The sequence below is a fragment of the Lindgomyces ingoldianus genome, assembly GCF_010093535.1.
Source record: "Lindgomyces ingoldianus strain ATCC 200398 unplaced genomic scaffold BDR25scaffold_5, whole genome shotgun sequence".
NCBI classification, from domain to species: domain Eukaryota; kingdom Fungi; phylum Ascomycota; class Dothideomycetes; order Pleosporales; family Lindgomycetaceae; genus Lindgomyces; species Lindgomyces ingoldianus.
Genome location: NW_022985166.1, coordinates 679,267 through 701,702, shown reverse-complemented (window position 1 = coordinate 701,702; position 22,436 = coordinate 679,267). Strand labels below are relative to the sequence as shown.

The 22,436-nt window shown below is 48.6% G+C and overlaps 10 protein-coding genes across 10 annotated transcripts; 6 read left to right on the top strand and 4 right to left on the bottom strand.

Moving 5' to 3' along the window:
• Positions 1-1,138: 1,138 nt before the first annotated feature.
• On the top strand, positions 1,139-2,315 carry BDR25DRAFT_350608 (uncharacterized protein; the record flags this gene model as incomplete). Its single annotated transcript, XM_033694720.1, has 8 exons — positions 1,139-1,177; positions 1,203-1,286; positions 1,360-1,676; positions 1,733-1,922; positions 1,979-2,021; positions 2,059-2,091; positions 2,130-2,182; positions 2,259-2,315. The coding sequence occupies 8 exons, from the start codon at positions 1,139-1,141 to the stop codon at positions 2,313-2,315; spliced, it is 816 nt and encodes a 271-aa protein (XP_033552046.1).
• A 1,936-nt stretch (positions 2,316-4,251) lies between these two features.
• Positions 4,252-6,771, bottom strand: BDR25DRAFT_100840 (uncharacterized protein). Its single transcript, XM_033683435.1, has 2 exons — positions 4,528-6,771; positions 4,252-4,430 (listed from the first exon to the last, which is right to left on the bottom strand). Exons 1-2 carry the CDS (start codon positions 6,610-6,612, stop codon positions 4,425-4,427), a joined length of 2,091 nt encoding a protein of 696 aa, XP_033552045.1. The 5' UTR covers positions 6,613-6,771; the 3' UTR covers positions 4,252-4,424.
• A 153-nt stretch (positions 6,772-6,924) lies between these two features.
• BDR25DRAFT_391465 (DNA ligase 4) lies at positions 6,925-10,398 on the top strand (the record flags this gene model as incomplete). The annotated part of the gene is made up of 6 exons (XM_033698152.1): positions 6,925-9,922; positions 9,952-9,992; positions 10,033-10,103; positions 10,148-10,217; positions 10,286-10,329; positions 10,384-10,398. Exons 1-6 carry the CDS (start codon positions 6,948-6,950, stop codon positions 10,396-10,398), a joined length of 3,216 nt encoding a protein of 1,071 aa, XP_033552044.1. The 5' UTR covers positions 6,925-6,947.
• Positions 10,399-10,971: 573 nt separating this feature from the next.
• Positions 10,972-12,270, bottom strand: BDR25DRAFT_350605 (uncharacterized protein; the record flags this gene model as incomplete). The annotated part of the gene is made up of 8 exons (XM_033694719.1): positions 10,972-11,053; positions 11,123-11,323; positions 11,361-11,429; positions 11,513-11,598; positions 11,638-11,691; positions 11,740-12,024; positions 12,063-12,188; positions 12,223-12,270. The coding sequence occupies 8 exons, from the start codon at positions 12,268-12,270 to the stop codon at positions 10,972-10,974; spliced, it is 951 nt and encodes a 316-aa protein (XP_033552043.1).
• Positions 12,271-12,782: 512 nt separating this feature from the next.
• On the top strand, positions 12,783-13,826 carry BDR25DRAFT_279183 (uncharacterized protein; the record flags this gene model as incomplete). The annotated part of the gene is made up of 2 exons (XM_033687735.1): positions 12,783-13,452; positions 13,525-13,826. 2 exons carry the CDS (start codon positions 12,783-12,785, stop codon positions 13,683-13,685), a joined length of 831 nt encoding a protein of 276 aa, XP_033552042.1. The 3' UTR covers positions 13,686-13,826.
• A 51-nt stretch (positions 13,827-13,877) lies between these two features.
• BDR25DRAFT_254067 (LexA/Signal peptidase) lies at positions 13,878-15,008 on the bottom strand. Its single transcript, XM_033686275.1, has 2 exons — positions 14,751-15,008; positions 13,878-14,585 (listed from the first exon to the last, which is right to left on the bottom strand). The coding sequence occupies exons 1-2, from the start codon at positions 14,857-14,859 to the stop codon at positions 14,056-14,058; spliced, it is 639 nt and encodes a 212-aa protein (XP_033552041.1). The 5' UTR covers positions 14,860-15,008; the 3' UTR covers positions 13,878-14,055.
• Positions 15,009-15,630: 622 nt separating this feature from the next.
• BDR25DRAFT_310632 (Clavaminate synthase-like protein) lies at positions 15,631-16,912 on the top strand (the record flags this gene model as incomplete). Its single annotated transcript, XM_033691167.1, has 3 exons — positions 15,631-15,770; positions 15,856-16,539; positions 16,612-16,912. 3 exons carry the CDS (start codon positions 15,631-15,633, stop codon positions 16,910-16,912), a joined length of 1,125 nt encoding a protein of 374 aa, XP_033552040.1.
• Positions 16,913-17,355: 443 nt separating this feature from the next.
• On the top strand, positions 17,356-17,978 carry BDR25DRAFT_301001 (uncharacterized protein; the record flags this gene model as incomplete). Its single annotated transcript, XM_033689484.1, has 1 exon — positions 17,356-17,978. A coding segment is annotated over exon 1 (236 nt), but the record flags the coding sequence as incomplete, so codon positions are not given.
• Positions 17,979-19,090: 1,112 nt separating this feature from the next.
• BDR25DRAFT_100747 (uncharacterized protein) lies at positions 19,091-20,419 on the top strand. The gene is made up of 3 exons (XM_033683433.1): positions 19,091-19,424; positions 19,480-19,657; positions 19,754-20,419. The coding sequence occupies exons 1-3, from the start codon at positions 19,175-19,177 to the stop codon at positions 20,097-20,099; spliced, it is 774 nt and encodes a 257-aa protein (XP_033552038.1). The 5' UTR covers positions 19,091-19,174; the 3' UTR covers positions 20,100-20,419.
• Positions 20,420-21,287: 868 nt separating this feature from the next.
• BDR25DRAFT_214041 (uncharacterized protein) lies at positions 21,288-21,881 on the bottom strand (the record flags this gene model as incomplete). Its single annotated transcript, XM_033684775.1, has 1 exon — positions 21,288-21,881. One exon carries the CDS (start codon positions 21,879-21,881, stop codon positions 21,288-21,290), a length of 594 nt encoding a protein of 197 aa, XP_033552037.1.
• Between the last annotated feature and the right edge of the window lie 555 nt (positions 21,882-22,436).

Below are 22,436 nucleotides of genomic sequence, written 5' to 3'. Positions count from 1 at the left end.
AAGTATAAGTACTTTATTATTACTTTTACTAATTTATAGTTAATTAAATTAACTACTAATTAGTGTTAAATAAGCTTTAATAGCTAGCTACTTATAGTATAAGCACTTAAGTAGCAAAAGTAAAAGTAGTGTATAGTGTGCATAGTGTATAAAGTAGGTAAAGTAAGAGTAACATGTTTCTAGTTTTATTACTCTTGTCTTTCCTCTGTACAGAGGAAAAGGGGGATATCTAGATGTTCGCGCACAGAGGTTCGCGCACAAGCATTATGTGACATAGATACGTGATCCTGCTCGTGCGCGATCGTTCGTATCCAGGCCGCGACGCTGCTGCTGCGTACGGACAGAAACAGTTAATGATGCAAATAACCTGGACGGCATGGTATTGCACACCAGAGAACCTGGTTGATGTGAACTTTATGTATTAAATCCTTTACTAGAAATAAGAGGAAAGTTAAGAGGACTGCGATTCCTAGGACGTGCAAACAGTGCATATGGGCCGAAGATAAACATATCATCGACTTCACGAGAAAGACGACTAGCCATAGAATTATGTGCACAGATGAGGGTCTAAGAGTGAAGGTATGGCGATGAGGGATGTCGTAAAAAGGCTTGTACCAGTAACCAAAGTCATCGACTGTCGAAGTCACTAGGTCCCGAAGTTGTAGTCCCATCCTTGCGCCATCTGATCTCCTCAAGAGATTCCTGAACCAGCCTTACAATAGGATCCCCCTTTACAGCCTTCATTATTGACTCTAGAACATCCTCATTACCTACACGCCTTTCCACTACCCACATATGTCCTTCCGGAACGGATATCTCCACGACTTCGAATATTCCCATTCTCATTCTCAAAAATCATCTCCCATTTCGACAGCTTTAAGTAGCTTTAACTCAAGTCCCTGAATTCCAACTGGTGTCAGGCGATTTACATATCTGTTATCTTCGCCACCTCCGTGCATCCAAGATGCCACGATATTATGAAAGTTTTGCACTTTTCCCCACTGCTTCGTTCTACTTGGTTGGGATATTAAAAGTATCCACCTCCTTCCGGAACATCCCCAATTAATCTCTAACTTTCGCTTATATTTCGGGACATCACAAGAAAATTCTATAGTTTAACGCACTTTATTTTACTACCATGTACTACTCACTGCAATTTCGCTCGTTTTACTGGTCTGTTACTTCGATATTTCTCCCTGTAGACGTACCATGCTCGGCGCATAGCCGTATTATTGACTTGTTTTGTCAAATTTCTCACCTATGGCGAAAATAACGATTTGGAAAGGGTCGATCAGAGAGGAAGAAATTTTCATATTTATAAGGGTTGAATACGCCTTCCGTTTCCATTACGTGCGGTAGAGTAGAATCTACAAACAAGCTGATGCACACACCAACACCACTATCGCCTGTGTAACTGCTCAACTTCCGAATGCCATATATTATCTCCAAGTATGCCGCTTACCGCACCAATTGAACAACCTGTTGGGTCACCCTCCATGCATACATCCTATTACCTGCGCTGTTGATTTTTTTTTTCCCTCCCACGTCTGGATCGCCCGGCACATCAATCAGAAAAAATTATTCCCCTTCCAGGATATTACAACGTTCATGGACAATTCCAAACCTAATCTTGTAATAATCCGCACTCTAGAGCGCAAAATATACCTCCTCTTCCAGTCACATACCTCTCCTCCATCAGCTAAGCAGGCATCTCGATCTCCCAATGCCGAAGATCCCAGACCTCATCATCTAGCCTAGAATGCCATTTTCAATTGCCCTTCTGGGGGATACCTCGATGCGTTGGCTCCAACAGCATTCCAGTACCCACCGACATATTCCCAGGTTCTTGGAGCGGCGAGGCCGAGCAATTGGTCCGAAATTTGGTTGAAAAACCGGAAGACAAGCCCAACTCACTACCAGCAGTCTCTTTCAAACTTTGGAAATAGTCGTTCTTATCTCATACATCCAACGACTCTAGAAGCAGCTTTCCAACCCAGTCCGCACAATCATTAAGCGCGATGGTATGAGATAGAGCGACCACAACGCTGTTAATTTCAGGGAATGTATTCAAAGCCGCAAAACTATGGGGCGGTTTCCTTGATAATACATAGCTAATTGCAACGGCTGAGAATTCCTGACGATTACTATACCGCGAGGCCACCGGGAGGGTCCTGTATCCATAGTCAGTTTATCTTGATAGCCCCCCTAGGCCTGAAAAGTTGGGCTCTGGCCCAACCTGGGGATAGAATGTCCCGTAGTATGCTAATGGTCTAATGGGGATATGGGTTGACATGATCATTACACTTGTTACATAGGCAAGCCGGCTGTAGAGGTAAGACAGCGTAGTAATTTAGTGTTCTGCTGATGAGCGTAAATTCAAAGGATTTCTATAATCTATTATATAACTACATTATTTGTACCAGGAGTCAAGTGTTTTCAACTTAAAATTCTTTAACCATGCATAAATCCTTATGTACATATCAGCTTGTAGTTAGACTTTCGTTAGTGGTATTATGCCGTTTAATGTGCTCCGACCTCCACCTAAGGCACCGGTATTGTTGTCTCTGGTTTCGCGTCGCTGATGAGGACGGACGTGGAGTTGCTGAGCCCTACGCTTGTGACACGTTATTGAGCCAGCCAAGTTCACGTGGGTGCCGGTGCGATGCATATCCAGAGTATCAAATAGACTAACCCACATTATTTTGTCCCATAAGACACCAGATACTTGTTTAGTGACATGATTGGAAATTTTACCCAGGATTGTTGTACAAGAACTGTTCTCAGAACGATTTCACGTGCTTAAGACAGTTCATAGGCTTGATATAATCCCTGGGTAGAATGATGATGCTGTTGGCGTGGAGCCAATAGCTATTCATTTCCAGGCCACCCCAATTGGATAGACTGACGATAGTTAGCCACTTATTGCTGATCACCAGTTGCTCTTCCCAACTTCAGCACCGCTCAGTAAGAACTGATCTTTATCCTCTAATAGCCAAGCCTATACCCAAAATTAAACTGTGGCAGTGCAATTCGGATGGCCCCTCGTCGGCTAATCCTCACTGAACTGTCTTGGCATTGAAATAACCTACTGTTGGCTCCTCTTTAAGAATTACAAATGTCTCGCTTGATGGTGAACCAAATCCTGAGGGCAGACTGATTTTAACATACCTGGGGATTCTATGGCTAGGCGTCCTATATAAGAATGTCAAATTCAAGATCATAGCCAAAGGGTCATACTGAATGCAGACCAGAGGGCTCTACGATGGGCTACCCGATCAACCTTGGGCTTGGCGTCTCATACTATATATATCATATAGCTCCTCGGACCCTCAGTCCACAATACATCACTTCGTTCATAACGCATGCCCCCTGTAAGGCTGCACTGAAAGATCATGTTCAGCATCGAAGTTAACAGCCTTAGCGTCCCCCTCTCCATCTTCTTCAAGGTTTTCGGAAGGTCTAAATGCGTCCGAAGGAAAGGTTACTTTGGCGGAAGAAGATGCGTAAGCGCGCACTCCAAATATGACTCCCCTACCCTTTCCAACTACACACCTTAGGCTTTTAGTTATCAAGGAGCGTCAATTTTTGCATCTACTTATCTTTCGTGCTTGCAAGCTCGTCACAGTGACAGTTGTCTAAAAGACTTAGTGCTAAGGATAAAGGACTTCCTAGAAGCTTGTTAAAGGCACTAAAACCATCCGATTCTGTTAAGTAGTGAAGGAGATATTAATGTCAGAAGGAAGGGCAGCGCATTACTTCATTCAAAGCCCTATCTTCCCATCTTCCAGCCTGAATATCCCCTTCAATATTCAGCAGATCTAGACAAATCTGACGCCGATAGAAAGATCTAGTTAACTTTAACTTCTAAAAATTCAATATAGACGACTTTTCCATTCCTCCTGCCCCTCACGTAGTATTCTCAACCAAGTAGGACATCATTTCTGATCCTATCCCGACCTGAAGTCTCCGCCCATGAAGTTCACGTAGAATCCGAGCTATAACAGATATGAGAATATCCCCTCTTCCTACCTAGATTGTTAGAGTAGATCATGCGCTTTTGCACGACGCCAATTTCGTCGATATCGATGTAAAATTGATATAAAAAAGGATTAAGAGCCTACAGGGGTGGCCCGAGCTTAGCCGGGCTCCAGATCCACTGCTGAGCTCCGCCCTACAGCATGCTATCGCCTAACGTGGAGGCTCTGGAGCATGGAGACATTGTCAGATAGATTGCGAATCAGAAGACTGCATTATCATGACATCGAATTTACCCAATGTTATTCCTAGCCTCTACCCATACAAGTGCACCACAAATGAAGTAATTCCAAGCATGAGCTATCAAACCCAACCCACTATATCTAAAGCCAGCAGGTCGTCATAAAAATACTGGGTATCTCTCTAAACTTATAACCCTACCATACCATCTAACCCTTAACCCCAACATTCCTCAACCCACCCACTACCCCCCATTCCGATTCCCTTTCCCTTTCCCCTCCACTACCTATTCGGTCCACCCCTAACCTTAACCTTAACACCTACCCCCCTCACGCTCCCCCAAACACTCTCACTAACTCTAAGCGGCAACTTCCTACCCTTAAGTCTCTGATCAATCAACCACATGCCCACCACAAACTCCTCTCTCCTTAACCTCCCCATCCCCCTTCCATCCACTAAATCCCACACCTCCTCCAGCACATGTTCAGGCAAACGACTTCGAGCCCATATCTCCTTCGTCACTACACCAACAACATCCAGAAGCGCGGTGTCTGATACATCCAGATCGGTGCGGGATGGTGAGGGAGGGTGCTGGGCGTTAGGGGAGTTATAGATATACATGCCTTTGTTAGCAGCCCACACACCTTCATATCGCTTCCGTTCTCGCTCCGTGATGGTATCGCGCCAGCGTTTCCGTGCGCCTTCGTGGTGCTTGTTTGGGTGTTTGCGGCCGACGCCCATGATCCGACTTCCTTTTCTTTTGTACTTTTCGCTCTCGTCTTCGGAGGAGGAGGATGAGGGTTCTTTGCGTAGTGTGGTGCGTAGTTTTCCGGAGGTCTTTGGGGGGGACAGAGACCGCGTATGGTGGAAACGGTGGTGGTGGTGGTGCTGTCTTCGAGCGGGTAGAGGCGGCGGGGTAGCGGTCATGGATGGGGCGGGGGAGGCGTTACGGGAGGAGGCGAGAGCTGCGCCGACAATGGCGTTGGAAAGGGATTCGCCAGTCATGTGTTTTGTGATAGCCTTTACGGATTCACGCTGGTAGTTTGAATGGTAGATGGTGTCGGTAGGTGAGGGTGAGCCCATTAAGGGGGTGCTGCGAGGGGGAGGAAACTTCTCAGGAGGATGTATGGGAGACGCAATCTTGTTCAGTGCTCGAGATGTGGGGGGTAATGGAGCGGTTTTAGGGCGGGCTTCGAAGTTTCTGCGGTCGACATCTTCTGATCTAGCCTTCGCAGAGCGGCGGGGTGGAGGAAGACTTGGCTTCAGTTTCTCCTCGAGCTCCTCGGGGGCGGATGCGTAAGAGGATGGTGAAGACATGTTCTCGTTGCTATCTAGAGAACTAGACAAGCGGTTGTGGAAAGACGTAGAATGAGACAGGTCTTGAGATCGTGGTTGAGATGCTCGACGAGAGTTCTTCGATCGCGGAGGCGTAGATTTGACTGCCGTCAACTGCGCGGGTTTCTGCTTTACTGGAGGCGTACCCAGGGAGTCTTTTCGAAGACTGCTGAAGTTTGGATGTTCCTTTGGTTCCTCCGCCGGCAATGTGAGCTTCCTTTGCGGCTTCGGCTTCGGCTTGGCCGGTTGAGCACCCTGCGGCTGCTGTCGCGTTCCATCAAAGGCGTCGATATCTCGCGGGAGGCTGACTATGCGTTGCGGCTTGGGCGACCGCACTGGAGGTGGGGCTTGTGAGACAACAGCGGGCTCCAGCCTTCGCTTTACAGGTGTGGTCGGCCGGTGTTGTTCGAACATCTTCACAAGCGACGTCGTTGGAGGAATTGGGGAGTCATCCGTAGCCCTCGTGTCTTCCCTTGTCTCCCGCACGGTGTTGGCAGCCGACTGCGATCCGATGCTCGCCCGCCTCCTCAGTGGCTGTGGGCTGCTCGAGTTCAGCCTCGCCAATACATTGCCAACACTTCCCGGAGGAGGCAGTATATCCCTGTCATCATCATCTCGTTCTCGTGACATAGAAATGATTGCGGCCTGTGGTATGGGTTTCAGGGGACTGTGTCTCGCTGCCGCCAACTTCGCCGCAATGTTAGACGGAGACGGGGTTCGCTCCAAGAAGCTGTCCACTGGCACATCAAGGGTACTCGAGCTACTCGATTTGCTCGCGAGCTGTATAGGAGATGGATTCGGTCTGCCTGTGGAGCTTCCGCCTGTCCAATTTTGTCGTATGGGCGACGTCTGGCGTGGAGTGCCTGTGCCTACTTTGGTGGCTGCCAACAAGGCTCCATTGTTTCCGCCGGTATATGTGTTGACTTGTGGCTTTGGTTTCACGGGAGGCTTCGAAAAGGCTGATGATGCTCCGCGAAGAGCGGCATCGCGCACATTGTACTGGGTGTCACCGGTGGTTTGAGCCGCCTGGGGAGTGTTGCGGGCACTCGTTGCGGAGCTCATCGATTCCCCATCGGACTTTGGCGGATGTCGTGGAAGGCCGAATTCAGCGTCTCTCAGCGGTCACATAGGTGGTTAGAGGTTGTAGAGGACGCAGCGGCGATTTAAACGGCAGACTTGTGGTTCATGTGGTTGTAAAGGAGCTTTGTCACTTGCTCAGCCAGCCCTAGTCGACGCTGCTCCAGATCCACCTTTCCCCATCCGGCGTCATAGGCACGTGCACTGTCATGTGATAGCGCGCGTTACTCAGCGACGCGAATCCACATTGCTGCCTCGTCTCACCTCCCATCGCTCCTTCGCCTTTAGCACGCAACACTCTTCCTTAAGAAATATAAGTCATGGCCGAAGACATTGTAATGCCCGATGCTGATGCCGTAAGAGAACAGAAACTTCAGTATCGCGATGATGAAAACAACAGCGAAGCTGCTCTTGACAAGAGATATCCCAATCGGCCAAGAAACCTTCATAAGACCCTTCCATTTCACTCCCTGATAACGGAGTTGTTCAATCCGCTGCTCGACAGTACCAAAAAGAACCGCCCGTCCACAGCCAGGCGGAAACAAGGGCCCCAAGGCCAAGCATCCCTCTCGCCACACGAAGCTCGCCGCAACATCATCGAGCAATACATCGCAAAATGGAGGAAAGAAGTCGGTAATGACTTCTACCCTGCGATGCGGCTCGTAATTCCAGAGAAAGACCGCGACCGTGCCATGTACGGCCTGAAAGAAAAGGCAATTGCGAAAATCCTAATCAAGGTCATGAAGATCAACAAAGACTCCGAGGATGCAAAGAATATGATCAATTGGAAGCTTCCTGGCCAGCTTGGTAAATTTGTATCTTCAACCGCAGGTGACTTCGCTGGTCGATGTTTCGAAGTGCTTTCGAAGCGGCCAATGAGAACGGCGCCTGGAGACATGAGTATCGCTGATGTCAACAATGCTCTCGACCACTTGTCTCGGCTTGGTATGGAAGACGAGCAACTCAGTGTGTTTAAGCGATTCTACCGCAGGATGAATCCTGAGGAGATGACGTGGCTGATTCGAATGATCCTGCGCCAGATGAAGATTGGCGCCACGGAGAAGACTATTCTTGATATCTGGCATCCAGACGCCGAAACACTCTTTAATGTGTCCTCGAATCTTCGTCGAGTATGCTGGGAGCTCTATGACCCTAGGATTCGCCTAGATGGTGGCGACGCCGGTATTACGCTGATGGAGTGCTTTCAGCCCCAACTAGCGGCTTTCCAGAAGCTGGTCGGCTCATTCGAAAAGATGGTTGCAAAGCTGAAGCCTACCCCTGACGATGACTCGTTCTGGATAGAAGAAAAGCTTGACGGTGAACGAATGCAACTCCACATGATTGAAGATCCGGACATGCCCGGCGGAAAACGCTTCGGATTCTGGTCGCGAAAAGCAAAAGACTACCACTATCTCTACGGCCAGGGTCTCGAACAAGAGAACAGTGCACTCACTCGATTTCTCAAAGACGCGTTCGCGTCCAGTGTTCGGAACATTATTCTCGATGGCGAAATGATCACCTGGGACATGGACGTCGATCGCATCGTTGGCTTCGGTACTCTCAAAACCGCTGCGCTCTCAGAAAAAGAGAACCGTGCTAGTTCGAGTACTGGCCAACGTCCCTTATACCGCGTCTTCGACTGTTTATATCTTAATGACACACTTCTCGCGCCCTATATGCTTCGCGACCGTCGTAATGCGTTAGCTAGTGCAGTTAAGGGTGTTCGTCGTCGTCTCGAAATCCATCCCTATATCGAAGCCCACTCTTACACGGAAATCGAACCCGAGCTGCGGAAAGTCGTGGCTGAAGCATCCGAGGGACTAGTCTTGAAAAATCCCCGTTCCATGTATCGCTTGAATGAACGTAACGACGACTGGATCAAAGTAAAGCCCGAGTACATGAGCGAATTCGGAGAGTCATTAGACTGCGTCGTTGTTGGAGGCTACTTTGGTTCAGGGCACCGTGGTGGCGCCCATTCGAGTTTCCTCTGCGGGCTGTTAGTTAACAAGCATGCACGGGAAGGCGACCCAGACTACGAGAAATGCTATTCGTTCTTCAAAGTCGGTGGTGGGTTCAGCAGAGAAGACTACGCAGCAATCCGGGGACGTACTGAAGGGAAGTGGAAGACCTGGGACCCAAAGCGTCCTCCATCGATTATCGAGCTCGGTGGACACGCTGAAAATCGCCAACACGAACGGCCAGATCAATGGATTCGACCAAGTGAATCTGTTGTCCTCGAGTGCAAGGCAGCAAGCGTGGAAAGCAGCGATAAATTCAGGATGAGCATTACCTTGCGCTTTCCCCGCTTCAAGCAACTCCGTGCAGATAAGAAATGGGAACAGGCATTGTCGATATCAGAATTCATGGAGCTGAAAGATACCGCAGAGCGCGAGCACGATGAAAAGGAAAAGGAGTTTAAAATCGAGCAGTCCCGACGAAAAAAGGCCCGAACAACCAAGAAACCCCTTGTAATCGCCGGCAATGAAACCGTCTCCACCCCCTACGCAGGTCCAGCATCGAACCTATTCTCCGGCCTAAACTTCTTCATCATGACCGACGCCCTCACCCCCTCGAAAATAACCAAACCCGAAATCGAAGCCCTCGTCAAAGCCCACGGCGGCAAAATCGTCCAGCGCGAATCCCAGGACAAAAATCTCATCATTATCGCCGACAAACGTCTTGTCAAAGTCTCGTCCCTCGAGAAACGCGAAACAAACAACATCGTCAAACCCATCTGGATCTATGACTGCATCCAGCAATCTAGCATCGACGTTAACGCCCCGCCTTTCGTGCTTCCTTTCGAACCTAATCGCCACATGTTTTTCCTTCTCGAGGATGATCAGCTGCCATTTGAAGAACATGTTGATGAATATGGTGACTCGTATACCCGTGATGTCAGCGACGTTTCGGAACTCCGCAAGATTTTCGACAATATGCCGCAGAAATTTGAAAATGCTTTTGAAGGTGCGGATTTCGTTGCGCAGGCTGGAGAGCACGGCCAAGAATTAATGAAGCTGAAGAATTACATGTTTTCGGGGATGAAGGTTTGCTTTGATGACATCGATGTAGAATCGTTGGGTTTTAAGCTCACGACGAATTATATCCGGTTTGGTGGTGGCATGGTAGTTGTAGGATTGGAAGAGGGAGGGATCACACATGTAGTAGTTCGCGATGAGGCAAGTGCAACGAGGTTAAGGAGAAAGCTGTTTGTGACACCGTTGCCGAGGATTGTGGGGGTGGCGTGGGTGGAGAGGTGTTGGGATGAGGGGACAAGAGTGGATGAGGAGAGATTTCAGTGGGGCTAGGTGATAAACTCGGCCCTAGTTACAAAGCGTTGGGTAAGAAGATGCAGGATGTAAATGCTCGTAGGCTTAGCAGCTAGCTAAGCAGCTTGAATGGGCACAGGATGCCTCCTCATGACTGACAATCGGCCGCAAGTGATTGAAGATGGAAAGTCAAAGTTGCTCAAGAGACATGTGTCTTGGCCATGATGATTAGTAACCGTGAAGATTGTTCTTAGGCGACAATACCAGAACAGATAGGAGACATACTATTCACGGGATGCTCACTAGAAGGAGAGATAGTGTCAGGTGAATGGATTGCGTGTAGCTGTAATTAGTTCCAAACCGTTTCGGCGTCTATGGATTGTCATAACTAGCACTTCCAATGAGGTATAGTAGTTTACGATTGGGCGATTTTGATGTCCGTATGGGTCAGATTTGTGTACGCTCGTACAGCAGGGACGATGAGAGGTAGGTGTACATATTGTAATTGTTCCAGCTCACGTGAGCTGTCTAAGTAGTACACTTTAATTAAAGAACGCTGTCCTCTAGTTAAAATAGCTGAAATAATAGGTTACTAGACATTTATAATTAAGGCCTATATAGCTATTAGATAACAACTTCTCTTTCGTAACATAAGGAGAAGGTTCAAAAGCTTACTACTTCCTACCTTTGCAGTGCTTTAGAGCATTTTTAAGGACAGGGCTCTGCACTACTCTGCTATTATAACTAAAAGGTATAGATGATTAATGGTTAATTTGCTTGCGGAATAGTATATATGCCTTATAGCTATCCACGCGACTTAAGCCTTACAGGGCTTATCTAGATAACTAAATACCCATTTTGCACAGTCTCTTACATAGGTTGCAGAAATTAAGAGCCCTCTACACTGCGTCTTTTGATGTACCTTGAAATAGTACGTTGTCTATAGCTAAATAATAATAATTGCAGCATGGCAAGGTAATCTACCTTTACCTCTACTTGCTAGTGCCCTCCTACTCTCCTAGAACTACTATATAATCTTCCTAAAAAGTAATACAATATGTACCACGTACGGTGCGGCTCATAAACTGGGTACGTTGGTACTGAACACGTCACCGGTACGGTTCACTTTGTACGGACAGTAGTACGCCCCATTAGAAGCCCTGGTCATAATGGTTTCCCGCATTGTTCCACATTATGCACCCTTTCTCTCACAACCGTAACAAAATTACTTGTCCCAAACGCTTCGTACATCTCCAGAAACTTCTACGTTTAGCTCCACATTAACATGCCGCGAACTATACGAGAAGAGGACAAAATACGTACATGGTGGGTAGTGTGCTATTGGATGGAATATATTTACGATCTGGATGCTACAGGACTCTACGCTTCCTTGAAGTGAAAGATATGTTGTTGATAAATTACGGTAAGAGCTTCGGAATATCCGGTAGCAAAGCTAGAAGCAATCACATACAGAGCTGGAAATCTGCACTTACATGAGACGGCGTGTCCAGAGAGGGGAGAGCAGTTACCGAAACGCTACAAAAGTGTATTTCCTAGAACGTCATCCAGTTTTTGTTATAGCATGCATGCTGCCATGTTGGAGACAGTGATTCCGTGACGATGGTTTGGAAATGCACGGCTGGCTGAAGATTTTAGCTCTCATTTTGTAGTTATGAAGGAGTCGATGGTCGCCGGAAAGCGCGGCCTAGTAAGCCAATATACGAGGCTCTAGGCTTTCTCATACCTCCTCTCTTCTTTGTTCAAAAAAGTCGAGACTATCGCGGGTATCTAGATCGGCCTGTACAGCGTTCTCCTCTTAGAGGGTTAGGTTAGAGGAATTGGGTACTTGCTTGCAGAGCGTACTTGCTGGATGCTTTGAGAGAGAAATTACGCATTCTAACAAGAGTGAAGAGTACGATGCCAAGAAATGGGATTGCGAAAAGTGATAGTATACGGTAGTTGAGATTGTTGGCAGGACAGAAGTTGGAACGATAATTGAAAAGCGTGGGAATGGTGCTGCCTTACGATTTAGAAGGTTGAGATGAGATTGTGAAAGAAAATGGCATTGTTCAAACTGGTAACCTTTGACCTCATTGAGGATCTCGGTTCGTTCGCCTTGCAATGATTCACACTGTCTCTATCCAGCATGGATGTAAGTCGCAACAACACCGAAGGTAAGCCTCTACGGGTACCACGGAGATTTATGAAATCATACCATTCATTCCGTTCCCATGCCTTCTCCCAAATCCCCATCACTATCACACAAAAACCTGCTGCTGTGCAGACCCTGGAAACCTCTCAGCCCAGACACTTTTCAGCGGCCAATCACCAGCCCGCAATGTTCGATGTGGCTGATAAGGCTGTGTTTCAGCAGCATGAAAACCCCCAACTCTAACCCCTTTTAGTTTAGAGTCAGAACCTTGTCGGTATCTCAGCTTAAGTTCTTCTATTTTCTATCCTGAAACATGGATATCTCACCTCACTTCGCAGGCCCAGTGGTGGTTTGTGCAGTCACTGTGCACGATGTAGTCAGTAATTCATGACCTCAGATGCGAGGCGTAGCAATGATTGAGAGGTAGATACATAAAGAGTCGAAGTCTAAGTAGGCCAGAATTTTATTTTCGTCGTTCTTGTTGTCAGCACCGAGTCCTTCTCACGAAATACACATAAATTTGTACGCCGAATCATACGCAGCTTCCTGTGATTAACGAACTGGTTATAATAAATACAGCCCCGCGGGACTCGCACTTGGGACCAAGCCCCTTCAGCATTCAGTATTTGAATAGCCTCGACTCCAAAATCTCCCTCACTTCTGTTGATAGCCTGGCCTCGGATCATTTCATTCCAACCCCATCCAAAACCCTCTCCCATTGCCCCCTCCCCCCCAAAATGATATCAAAAACAGTCACCCCAGCTCTCCTCCCCCTCCTGCTCGCCGCCCTCACCACCGCCCTCACCACCTCCACCGCCACCCTCCTAATCCCGGACTGGTGCGTCACGCAATCGCAGCCCACCGTCACTGTCCTCGGTTCCTCCTCCGACCTGACAACCTACTCCTACTCCTGCAGCACCGACACTAGCAAAGTCCTCGCCGCGTCTAGCAAAGCCTCCGCCATCGAAGCATCCGCAAAATCAAAAGCCTCGGCCCTTCAAGCCTCACTAGGAGGCGTTAAGACGAAAGACCATTCCGATAACGCTAGGCGATATCTCGCCGCCCTGGCCGCAGAGAGGGAGAAGAGAGATTCGAGTTACGAATGTTACGGCTACGACGCCTTTGACGCATGTTTACCTTGGGAAGTCACTCAAGGCGCGAGCTACTGGGCCGTGCACTACACTGTGACCGGCATCGTGGCAGTTGATGAAGTCTGCACGTTCGGGGATGGTGGCGTTGCGAGTGGTGACGCAACGTGTACGGGTAGTGGCCGGCTGGATCCGAGTATTTGGGGCGATGGTGATGGGAGTCATACGGAAACATTTAAGAAGACGGATGTGGATGAGTTTTTTATTAGAAATACGGTTCCAGTGACCATGGGCGGGAAGGCGGTGGTGACAGGGACTGGTGAGTTTACCTTTATCCTGCCTACTAGTTGATGCTTGATGTGAGAGAACCGGAGCGCTGACGTGTGATTAGGTGCAGCGGCTTCGGGGACTTTTGCCGCGAATGCGAATGCTACGGGGACGGCTGCAGGCGCCCAGAGCACGGGGGTTGCAGCGGGTATGGCGATTCCGACAGGAATTGTTGCTATGGCTGGTGCGGCGGGTGGCATTCTTGCTGCGGCACTTGCGCTTTAGATTCCTTCGGTCTGCTGCTTCCTCTAATCGATCTGTTGTATTGATGTAAGAAGGAAGGGGGATTTCTTGGGATATTCGCTTCTTAGTATATGTTCTTCGGGTTGATATGGCGACGTGGGCGTTTGACGAAGATCGATGGACAGGAGTTGAACGAGATGAAATATTAGAATACTTTGGAGTTGTATTAGACGCCTAGAATTTGATTGTTAGCCCTAGGAAATATGTAGGACATCACAATCCTTAAATTTTGTTCTGTCTATGTGTTCTATCTACATGATCTTCGTGATCTCGATCATACATCTCAGTATAATACACATGCCACTCCTCAACTTCTCCCAATCTATATACACACATCCTTCAAAAATCCCCCTCACACAGTCGTAACAACCCCATGCATATCCTTCACATCCTCAACCCCATCCCCAAACCACCTCCTCTGCCCCCAAGGTAGAATCAACGCAACCACCTTCCCTTTCACTAACGCCAACGGCACAGGTCCAAATACCCGACTATCCCGACTCCACTCCAAATTATCACCCGCAACCCAACAATGCCCCTCAGGCACTCTAATCAGCTCCTCTCTCACACTACCAAACTCCCCTTCCTCCCCAAACTCATCCCGTCCCGGCGTCACCACGCTCACAAAATCCCCGGGCATACCGATGACACGCTTTGCGCCGGCGGAGTGTGGGATAATGGGGTGTTGGTAGGTTATTATGTCGCCGACTTTGATTCTTCGGCCGCGGCGGTGAAGATGCGAGGTTAGGATGAGTGGGGAGTGGCGGTAGGAATGTGGGATTGTGGGCATCATGGAGATGCCATTGGTGGGCGTGATGCTGAAGAGGTATTTGAATGTGAGGTGGGTGAGGATGGAGAGTTCGGCAATGAGGACGGCGTGGCCTGTGGAGGGGGGTTGGGCTGGTTAGCTGAGTGCATGGCTCCAAGGTTTGGTGGGATGGGATTTGAGAGGAGGGGAGAGATTGAAGATTGGATGGATGTCAAGCCCAGTTGTTGATGTTGCAATGACGCACGCACACGCATGCATGCCATGAAAAGAATACTCACCGAACAACGTGCGTTGATGCCCCGAGTCCGTCACTCTCCGTACCCGCAAGGACGGTGGTATGCGAGCGCGGAAGCGCGTGAGCAGCGCCGATGTCGCGCGCAATGACATCCTTCTCTTTCCGTACAGCTCCAGACAGACTGGGAGCGCGACTATCTCGGCAGCATGATATTCTCACCAAAATCCCGGGTCCTGTGCGACGTCAACGGGTCAATTGCGGGCGTGCAGGCAGAAAATGTCGGACGGTGGTGGTGTGCTTGCCCACTACTCACGCCAATCCTCGATGGCTTTGCCAAGGCGGCTTATATCCGCGCCCACTCTGCCGGGGTTTTGTCACTCCACCATCCGACAGTCGACAGTGAGGACCATCCATACAGCTGCCGGCTCCGCGTGGGGTACAGAGTTATGGAGAGGAGTCTTATATTTGGGCTGGTGCGCCCCGGGGAGACGGTAAGGTTGGTTTTTGGTTTTTCCCTCATAAGAGTGAAGGGGTTTGATGGCACATATGATTGCGAAAACTGAGACTTTGGCTTTTAGGCCTGCGCCTACTGGGTTTGAGGGTTCGGGGTTAGGTGATGCTGTAAGAGGTGTTTACTTCCTTTCTTTCCTCCTCGCTGTCTGTTATTGCCACAGTGGGGTTGTGTGCTCCTCCGTCTCGATCTTTTCAGCATCCTTTGTTGCATGGCGGGAACTCTCCACCATGCACTTTTGAAATTCAACCCACACCAGCGCGTTTCGAAGCTTCTATGAATATTCCCCTTTCCTGCCCAGTTTAACCCGGAAGCTTCTTCTCACACCTTTCTAGATCTAATATCATCCTACCATGATCTGAACTCCTCCGTCGTGGACGAACTCAATGAAGAACCGTCCCCGCTTGAATTCATGCGTTATGTCTCCCGTAACCGACCTTTCGTCGTCCGGAAAGGCGCCGAAGACTGGAAAGCTCGTAGGATGTGGAATGCGAAATATCTCACCGAAGTGATGCAACATCAGACTGTTAATGTTGCAGTTACTCCTCATGGGTAAGTGTTCAAGCGAGCACGTGATGCGAGAGTACTTCGAACTTCAGGCATCAAAGGATGAAGGCTGATATGAGAGGAATGTTAGCAACGCTGACTCTATCGTTGAACTCGAGGACGACGACCTCCTCTTTGTAAAACCCTACTCCACATCCGCCCCCTTCAGCGCTGTCATTCGCTCCATCCAATCCCAAGAACATCACCCCTCCGGTCACACCTCCGCAACGCGGTACGCCCAAACCCAGAATGACAACCTGCGAAACGAATACATTTCCCTTTTCTCTGACGTGCCTAAAGACATCCCCTTTGCTAAAATCGCGTTAGAAAAGGGTCCTGATGCGATTAATTTCTGGCTCGGAAATAGTCATTCTACGACCGCGCTGCACAAGGATAATTACGAGAATGTGTATGTGCAAGTGCTAGGGAAGAAGCATTTTACGCTGTTGCCGCCTGTGGAAAGCGCGTGTGTGAATGAGAAGGCAGTGTTGGCGGCGACGTACGCGCCGAGGGATTCTCTGCCTTCGAGTCGGTCTTCTTCGCCGCTGGACTTGCACTCAACTCCTGGGACTTCCCCAGGCGTGATGTCCGAGGCTGACCAAGAGGCCGCATTGAAAGATTTGGTGATTTGTGTAGATGAGCCCGAGGAAAGCGTGCCGTTTGCAACGTGGGATCCTGATGAACCGGGGAAGCGGCCGACGCCGTTTAGTAAACATAGCCAGCCGCTGAGGGTGACGTTGGATGAAGGTGATATGTTGTATTTACCAGCATTGTGGTATGTTAGGCCCTGTTCCACCTCGCATACAGACATATACACTCGCAATCGACCCCGTTAACCAATCCCCAGGTACCACAAAGTAACCCAAACCTGCTCCACCGAAGCCATATGCTGTGCAGTGAACTATTGGTACGACCTCGATTTCAGTGGCTCATTTTGGCCTCTGTCAACGTTTACCCGCGGCATTGGACTCTTGAGTACAAGACAGAACCTGGGGCAGGAGGATGGTGTGATTGAACATGAAGGTCGGAGAAAAGGGGATCAAGTTGGAGTGGGAGGTGGAATTGGTGGTAGGGATGTGGTGGAGATAGTAGATCCGCCTTATGAAGATCAGTGGTATGATTACGGGATGGAGATTATGCATTATTGAGTTTTAGGGTTGTGGGTGGATATGAGGGTGGGGGGAGGGGGAGAAGGTTTGTGTGGAATTGAAGAAGGGTATAAGTCAGTTGCAAGATGGGACGATCAGAGCCAGATGGGCGTGAAGGGGGGTTTTAGGTTGATACCCCCGCTTACCGTTTGTTTCTTCTCCCACATTTACATCCTTTTTTTATAATACAGTTTCGGAGTACGTCAGCGTGGTTCGGGCGAACGGGTGGATAGATGGGGAACTAGGAGACTTCATTGCCAGGTGATAGGATTGCGGTATTTCGGCCGCATATTCTTAGCAAGCCCTACTCTTCACTTACCACAGTCCAGAACTGTTGCACCTTATCAACCAAAAAGCTCTACCAAATCAACTATCAACATACAATATTTCATCATAGGTACGTGCAACAACGCTAATTGAAACTACCCTGATTAATTCCACTAAGGACATCAGTATACATTACACTCCACCAAAAGCTCCAACACCAACACCACGTCTATTCCTCTCATCTTCGCGTCCATTATCTAACACATAGACTCCATATTCGATTGCTTCCTCACAACAAGAAATCCCTTTGGTTCACATTTCCCCAACTTCTTCTACTTTTTACACAACATGATCAGAATCGTCACTAGCGCGAAAACTGCCGCAGGAACCCCAACACCAATACCGATTTTAGCTTCTGTGGTTAGGCCGCCTTTGCCGCCCCCGCCGCCGTTTGATTGCGAGGGACTATTAACAGTCACCGTGTTGTTGTTGTTGTTCGTATTTGTGTCGCGCTTGAGGTTGAGAGCACGAGGTTGGATGGCAAGTATTGGGAGCTTTGATGCAAGTGGAGTTTCTGGGAATGATTAGAGGGTTCTAGATTGGATAAAATGAGCTGAAATAATGGAGGAAAAAGAAGCTAGACGCTGTATATCGACCCAGCAAGATTGTGCAGTGCCATGTGCACTGCAGGAGCGGAACATTCCTCCATGGATATGAACAAGTCGACGGAAAGGCAAGACTTGCACATACCTTCGCAGGTCACCACTGATACTTTCAAGATCTTTAACACCCATTTCACCGAGCCTTTCCCAATCACTCTCGACATATATGCGGAGGATCCGCTGAGGGTTGTGCGGCAAGATAAGTTGGGGAGCCTTGGTGTTGCAGAAGAGACTTGCTCCAAAAATTTCGCTGTCGGCGTTAGGTCATTAGGCGAGCGACACGGCGCCGGGATTGCGATAGAGATGTAGAAGATGGCCGAGAGAAGCGTGAGGACAAGATAGATTTTCATGGTTGATATGGATGGCTGCAGAAGGGTCGAGGAAGAGTTAGGGCAACCAAATATGCGATATTTAAGAACGTCTAATATTAGAAGAAGAATCAGGAGGAAAACGAGATCGGTGGAAGAAAAGAGGTTCAGGTCGCTCAAAGGCGGACTTCAGTTTCCAGGAGGAAGTTAGGGTGCTTATGAGCACTTTTCCAGTGCCAAGAAGAGAACAGAGGCTTCAAAGAGTTGTATTCCGGTCGAGCCAGAGTGTTGGTGAAAATCAGAGATAATTAGCTCCTCGTATTGAGTCAGATTGTTCAAATCGCCTTGCAAAGGTTGTATCCTCCGCCACGCTCGCCGGTTCCTCCTTCCTCAACCTCGCGCCTCTTGCCTCAGCTCCGTCTCTAGCTGAAGCTCCACACCTGGAGGATTCGCAATTGGCCTAGAAGGGTGTTATCTTTCGTTTGCTATCCCCTAGGTTGAGCAAGACATGCTGCACGCCAAGCCGTCATCCCCTAACCACGGAACTTGCCTCCAGTCCACAGCAACAAACCAACAACACACAGTAGCCACAATCCCACCCATGGCTTGTTCGTGTAACAGTTTTCTTGTTACTGATTTGAAGATATGAACATGGTCTACAAGGCTGAGGATCTGATGGATGGGGAGGATTGGTATCAACTTCGCTTGCGTCGACGCCACCTTTCCAGCTCCACAGCCTTGTCATCTTAACTTCTCGGAAAAGGAGGGGGCTTCTTGTAGCCGTGAGTCTGGATTCCGTTTTGGGTGTAAAGGACTCTTCAAGGCCACTTTGACTTCGTATCTTCGGTTCTGCTGAAGGAAGGCAGAGACGGTGAGCTGATACGACCATGTCAGACTCGGACTCATATCACACCCACTAACCCCGTGGTATTCTCTCTCCTATCTGCTGCCTAGATTCTATAGCTAGGTTATCTCACTCTCAAAAGCGTTTCAGAGTTCGATATCACACGTGGGAAACTCCCATCATGAAGGAATACTTGAGAATCTACCGCTTTCTCCTCATCTTCCTCTCTTTCTACTTCAACCTGAGCCATGCGCTACACGTGCCTCAGCCTACCAACACACAAAACATCGCATCATCAGATGGAGGGGTAAGCCCTATTCCCACCGACCCAGCACATCTCAGCGACGCTCCCGAAGGGCAACAAGATTTAAAGCGACTGGCAGTACGTCAACTTGGCGTAAGTACTTGCGGATACATCAACAAAATATCAGGTGCACCCTATCTCTCTATGTGGACGCGAAGCGATATGAAATTAACAATCAATAGCCTCATCCTTGACCTGCCCCTCTGGTTACGAATGCGCCATAAACGAGATCTACGAAGCCGCGGGATGCTGTTCTAGTGGTAATTTTGACAACTGTTATCTCGCTACCGCATGTTTTCCATATAGGAGTATGGCATACTGTGACGCGGCATGCATGATGGATCTGGCTGTGATGAAATGGTATGACCTCTACCCTTTCTTTCTATCTCTCCGCATAGCCTGAAAGCGCCCACCCCACTCCGTTAAGGTTAAGAAAAGACGCTGACTCAACAATAGCGGTAACTTACAAGCAGCCTACTGCTTAACTAAGGAGTATATTTATCCTGCGGGATCCTATACTGAGTACAACTGCTTCACTGCATCGGCGTATATCACAGTCTGGGGTTCGTATACCGATGGCGTAGACGGAACATCATTTGTTGTGCCGCCGGCTGTGACTGTGACAGCTACGGCATTGCCTGCAAGCGGCACCGGCAATGGTGGTGGGAATACGAATCAAAACACCAACAATAACAATATCCTCATTTCTATGCCAGGCGGCAACGGTGGAGGAAGTGGAAGTGACCACCAGAGACCTGGGTTTTGGCTGGGACTCTGTTCTTTTCTGCTCGCTCTTGTCTGAGCATGGAACTTCTTTGATGTTTGTATGGGCTTCATTGCTTTCTTATAATGTTGGAGACTGATAGAGATTTCATTATCTGTGTCATGTTATTTCGGCCGAGGGGATGGCAAGTTCTTCCCAAGTTCGTTCACGATAACCCATTTCTTGCTTCTCATGTTTTGGTCTTTGGATGGAAAGGGAAGTAATGATTCAAGAAGGATACCTATATAACACGGGGTAATCAGCTAGTATTGCGCTGTCAGTCTAATGTGGAAGGTGATAGGTAGATGCACTTAGGAATATTCCCGAGGACGTCGTACGTGGACAGGTTTCGTTAGGAAAGAATGCCATGAAAATGTCCATGTCAATAACGCATAAAGATGGTGCTTCGCGACCACGTAAATAGACTGGGCCAAGCCCACCGCCGTCACAGCAAGCTGGGCGCTTGACTCGGAGTGACATATGCAGCAATAGGAAACCCCCCTGCGAGATGACGTATTCTAACTACGCGTATTATTCTGCAGAGTCTGGATTATGTCCAAGACGGTCTAGAATGAATGTCGCGATAGGAAAAGGGAAGCTAGTAGTAAGTGGGACAAGCTGCAGGTTTTGTGAGAGACGAGTGGTGTTGAACAGAGAGGCAAACTGGAACGTATGAAGAGAGGCTATGCTGGTTTCAGGCTAGCAGATGAGTCACGTGAAATTTCCCTTTCATAAAACCCTGGAATCAAGGGTTTGCCTGCGTTGGTAGATGCCCGAAAGAGTGTAATGGAAGCTCTGATTGATAATGCGGCATTTTGTTGTGTTAGCAAATCTTAACCTAGACTTGGGATTTCCAGAACCAACGTTACAAATGTATGTGGAAGCAGACAAGGGACGGATAGGTGTCCGGACAATGGTTCTGGAGAAGCAAACTAGTGTATAGTGCGAATTAACTACCAAAATGTGAATCTAGAAGGTAGGTGGTGGGGTACGTGAAAGAACCAATGAACCGGGACGATCTGGTCGAAATAGGAAGGCCTAAAGGTCCATAATAAGGTTCATAGACGAGCTTCGACACCAGAAACTGCGAGTTGATCTCGGGTAATCAACCACATAATAAATTTCTGTTCGGTTTAAAGCAACGCGAAGGAGGCAGTATTTGATCATAAAAGGAAGTTTACAAGCATTTCATTGATATAATATATTGTGAACTGCCCTCGGCCTACGTTACTCCACGGTAAGAAGAACCTCCTCGCTTTGGAATGGTCGATTTATCAGTACATTGCTTCCTCCTAACTCCTCGAGCTCGTTCGTTCCGACTTCCCTTGCCGTCTTTTCCCATACTGCCTTGAACTGACCTTCAACCTTAATCTGATACTTCGCTGGCTTCTTTGCGGGCATCCAGGGTTTGTTGAAGACGACCTCGGTTGCGTGTTCTGTTCCAGGCGCAATTTCATGGAGGTCTTCTCGTGACGGAGGCATCTTGCGATTTATCATCAGACGGTCAATTAGGACCTCTTTCCCCGTGTCTGCGTCAAACATTTTGAATATGCCCAGATTCGACGCTTGAGGGTCAAGGGGAGTGCCCCATTTCAGGACTGTAAAGGTCGACGATGGATTGTTGTTTCGAAGCGTGACTAGAAGCGAAGGAGGATTCTTCGAGATCTGCGACAACTTGAATTCCAGTCCGGGGATGTTTTCGGACGCGGGAACTCCGGTAGGGGACATGTGGAAGGTGATTGATGAAGGGGTGTAAATGAGATAGAGAGAGCCAAGGATGGTGACGGCTAGAGCTGTGATAACTGCAGTTCGGCCGTTCATCGAGCAGATACTTCGCGGTAAACGCGGGCTTTGTTAAGAAGTTGAATTTGGAGACCGGACTCAAAAGGGCTGCTCTAGATGCACTTGAAGACGATGCTAGTAAAGGCGATGAGATCCTCTGTGGTAGCGATGGTGGCGGTGAACCTCAGACGGGAAGGTGAAATGAATGGCAATTACTTTCGAGTCTCTCAAAGGATCCAGAAGTGGGAACGGCGAACGCCTAGTGTCAGGTTTGATGAAGAGGGATGGATGTGCATGAGATTTTGTGTTGCCTGTCGACAACTTAGCAGGGAAACCGAATTGTTCTTTCCATGACAGCCAAGATCCAGGCATTGAAAAGGCTGTTCTGTTCCAAGGATCCCACAAATCACGTTGACGCAAGTAGCGATGGCGATGCTGCTGTTTCCTGCATGATCTGGTTGATGTGGCGAGCCATTCGAGGGAGGGATGAAACGGTCTAAAACATGTTCGGACAGTGGCGCTAAATAAATTGATTAAATTGGCGGAAATAGAAAGGTCGGCGCGGCGCAAATCGTATGCATGAAGGGGAGGTGA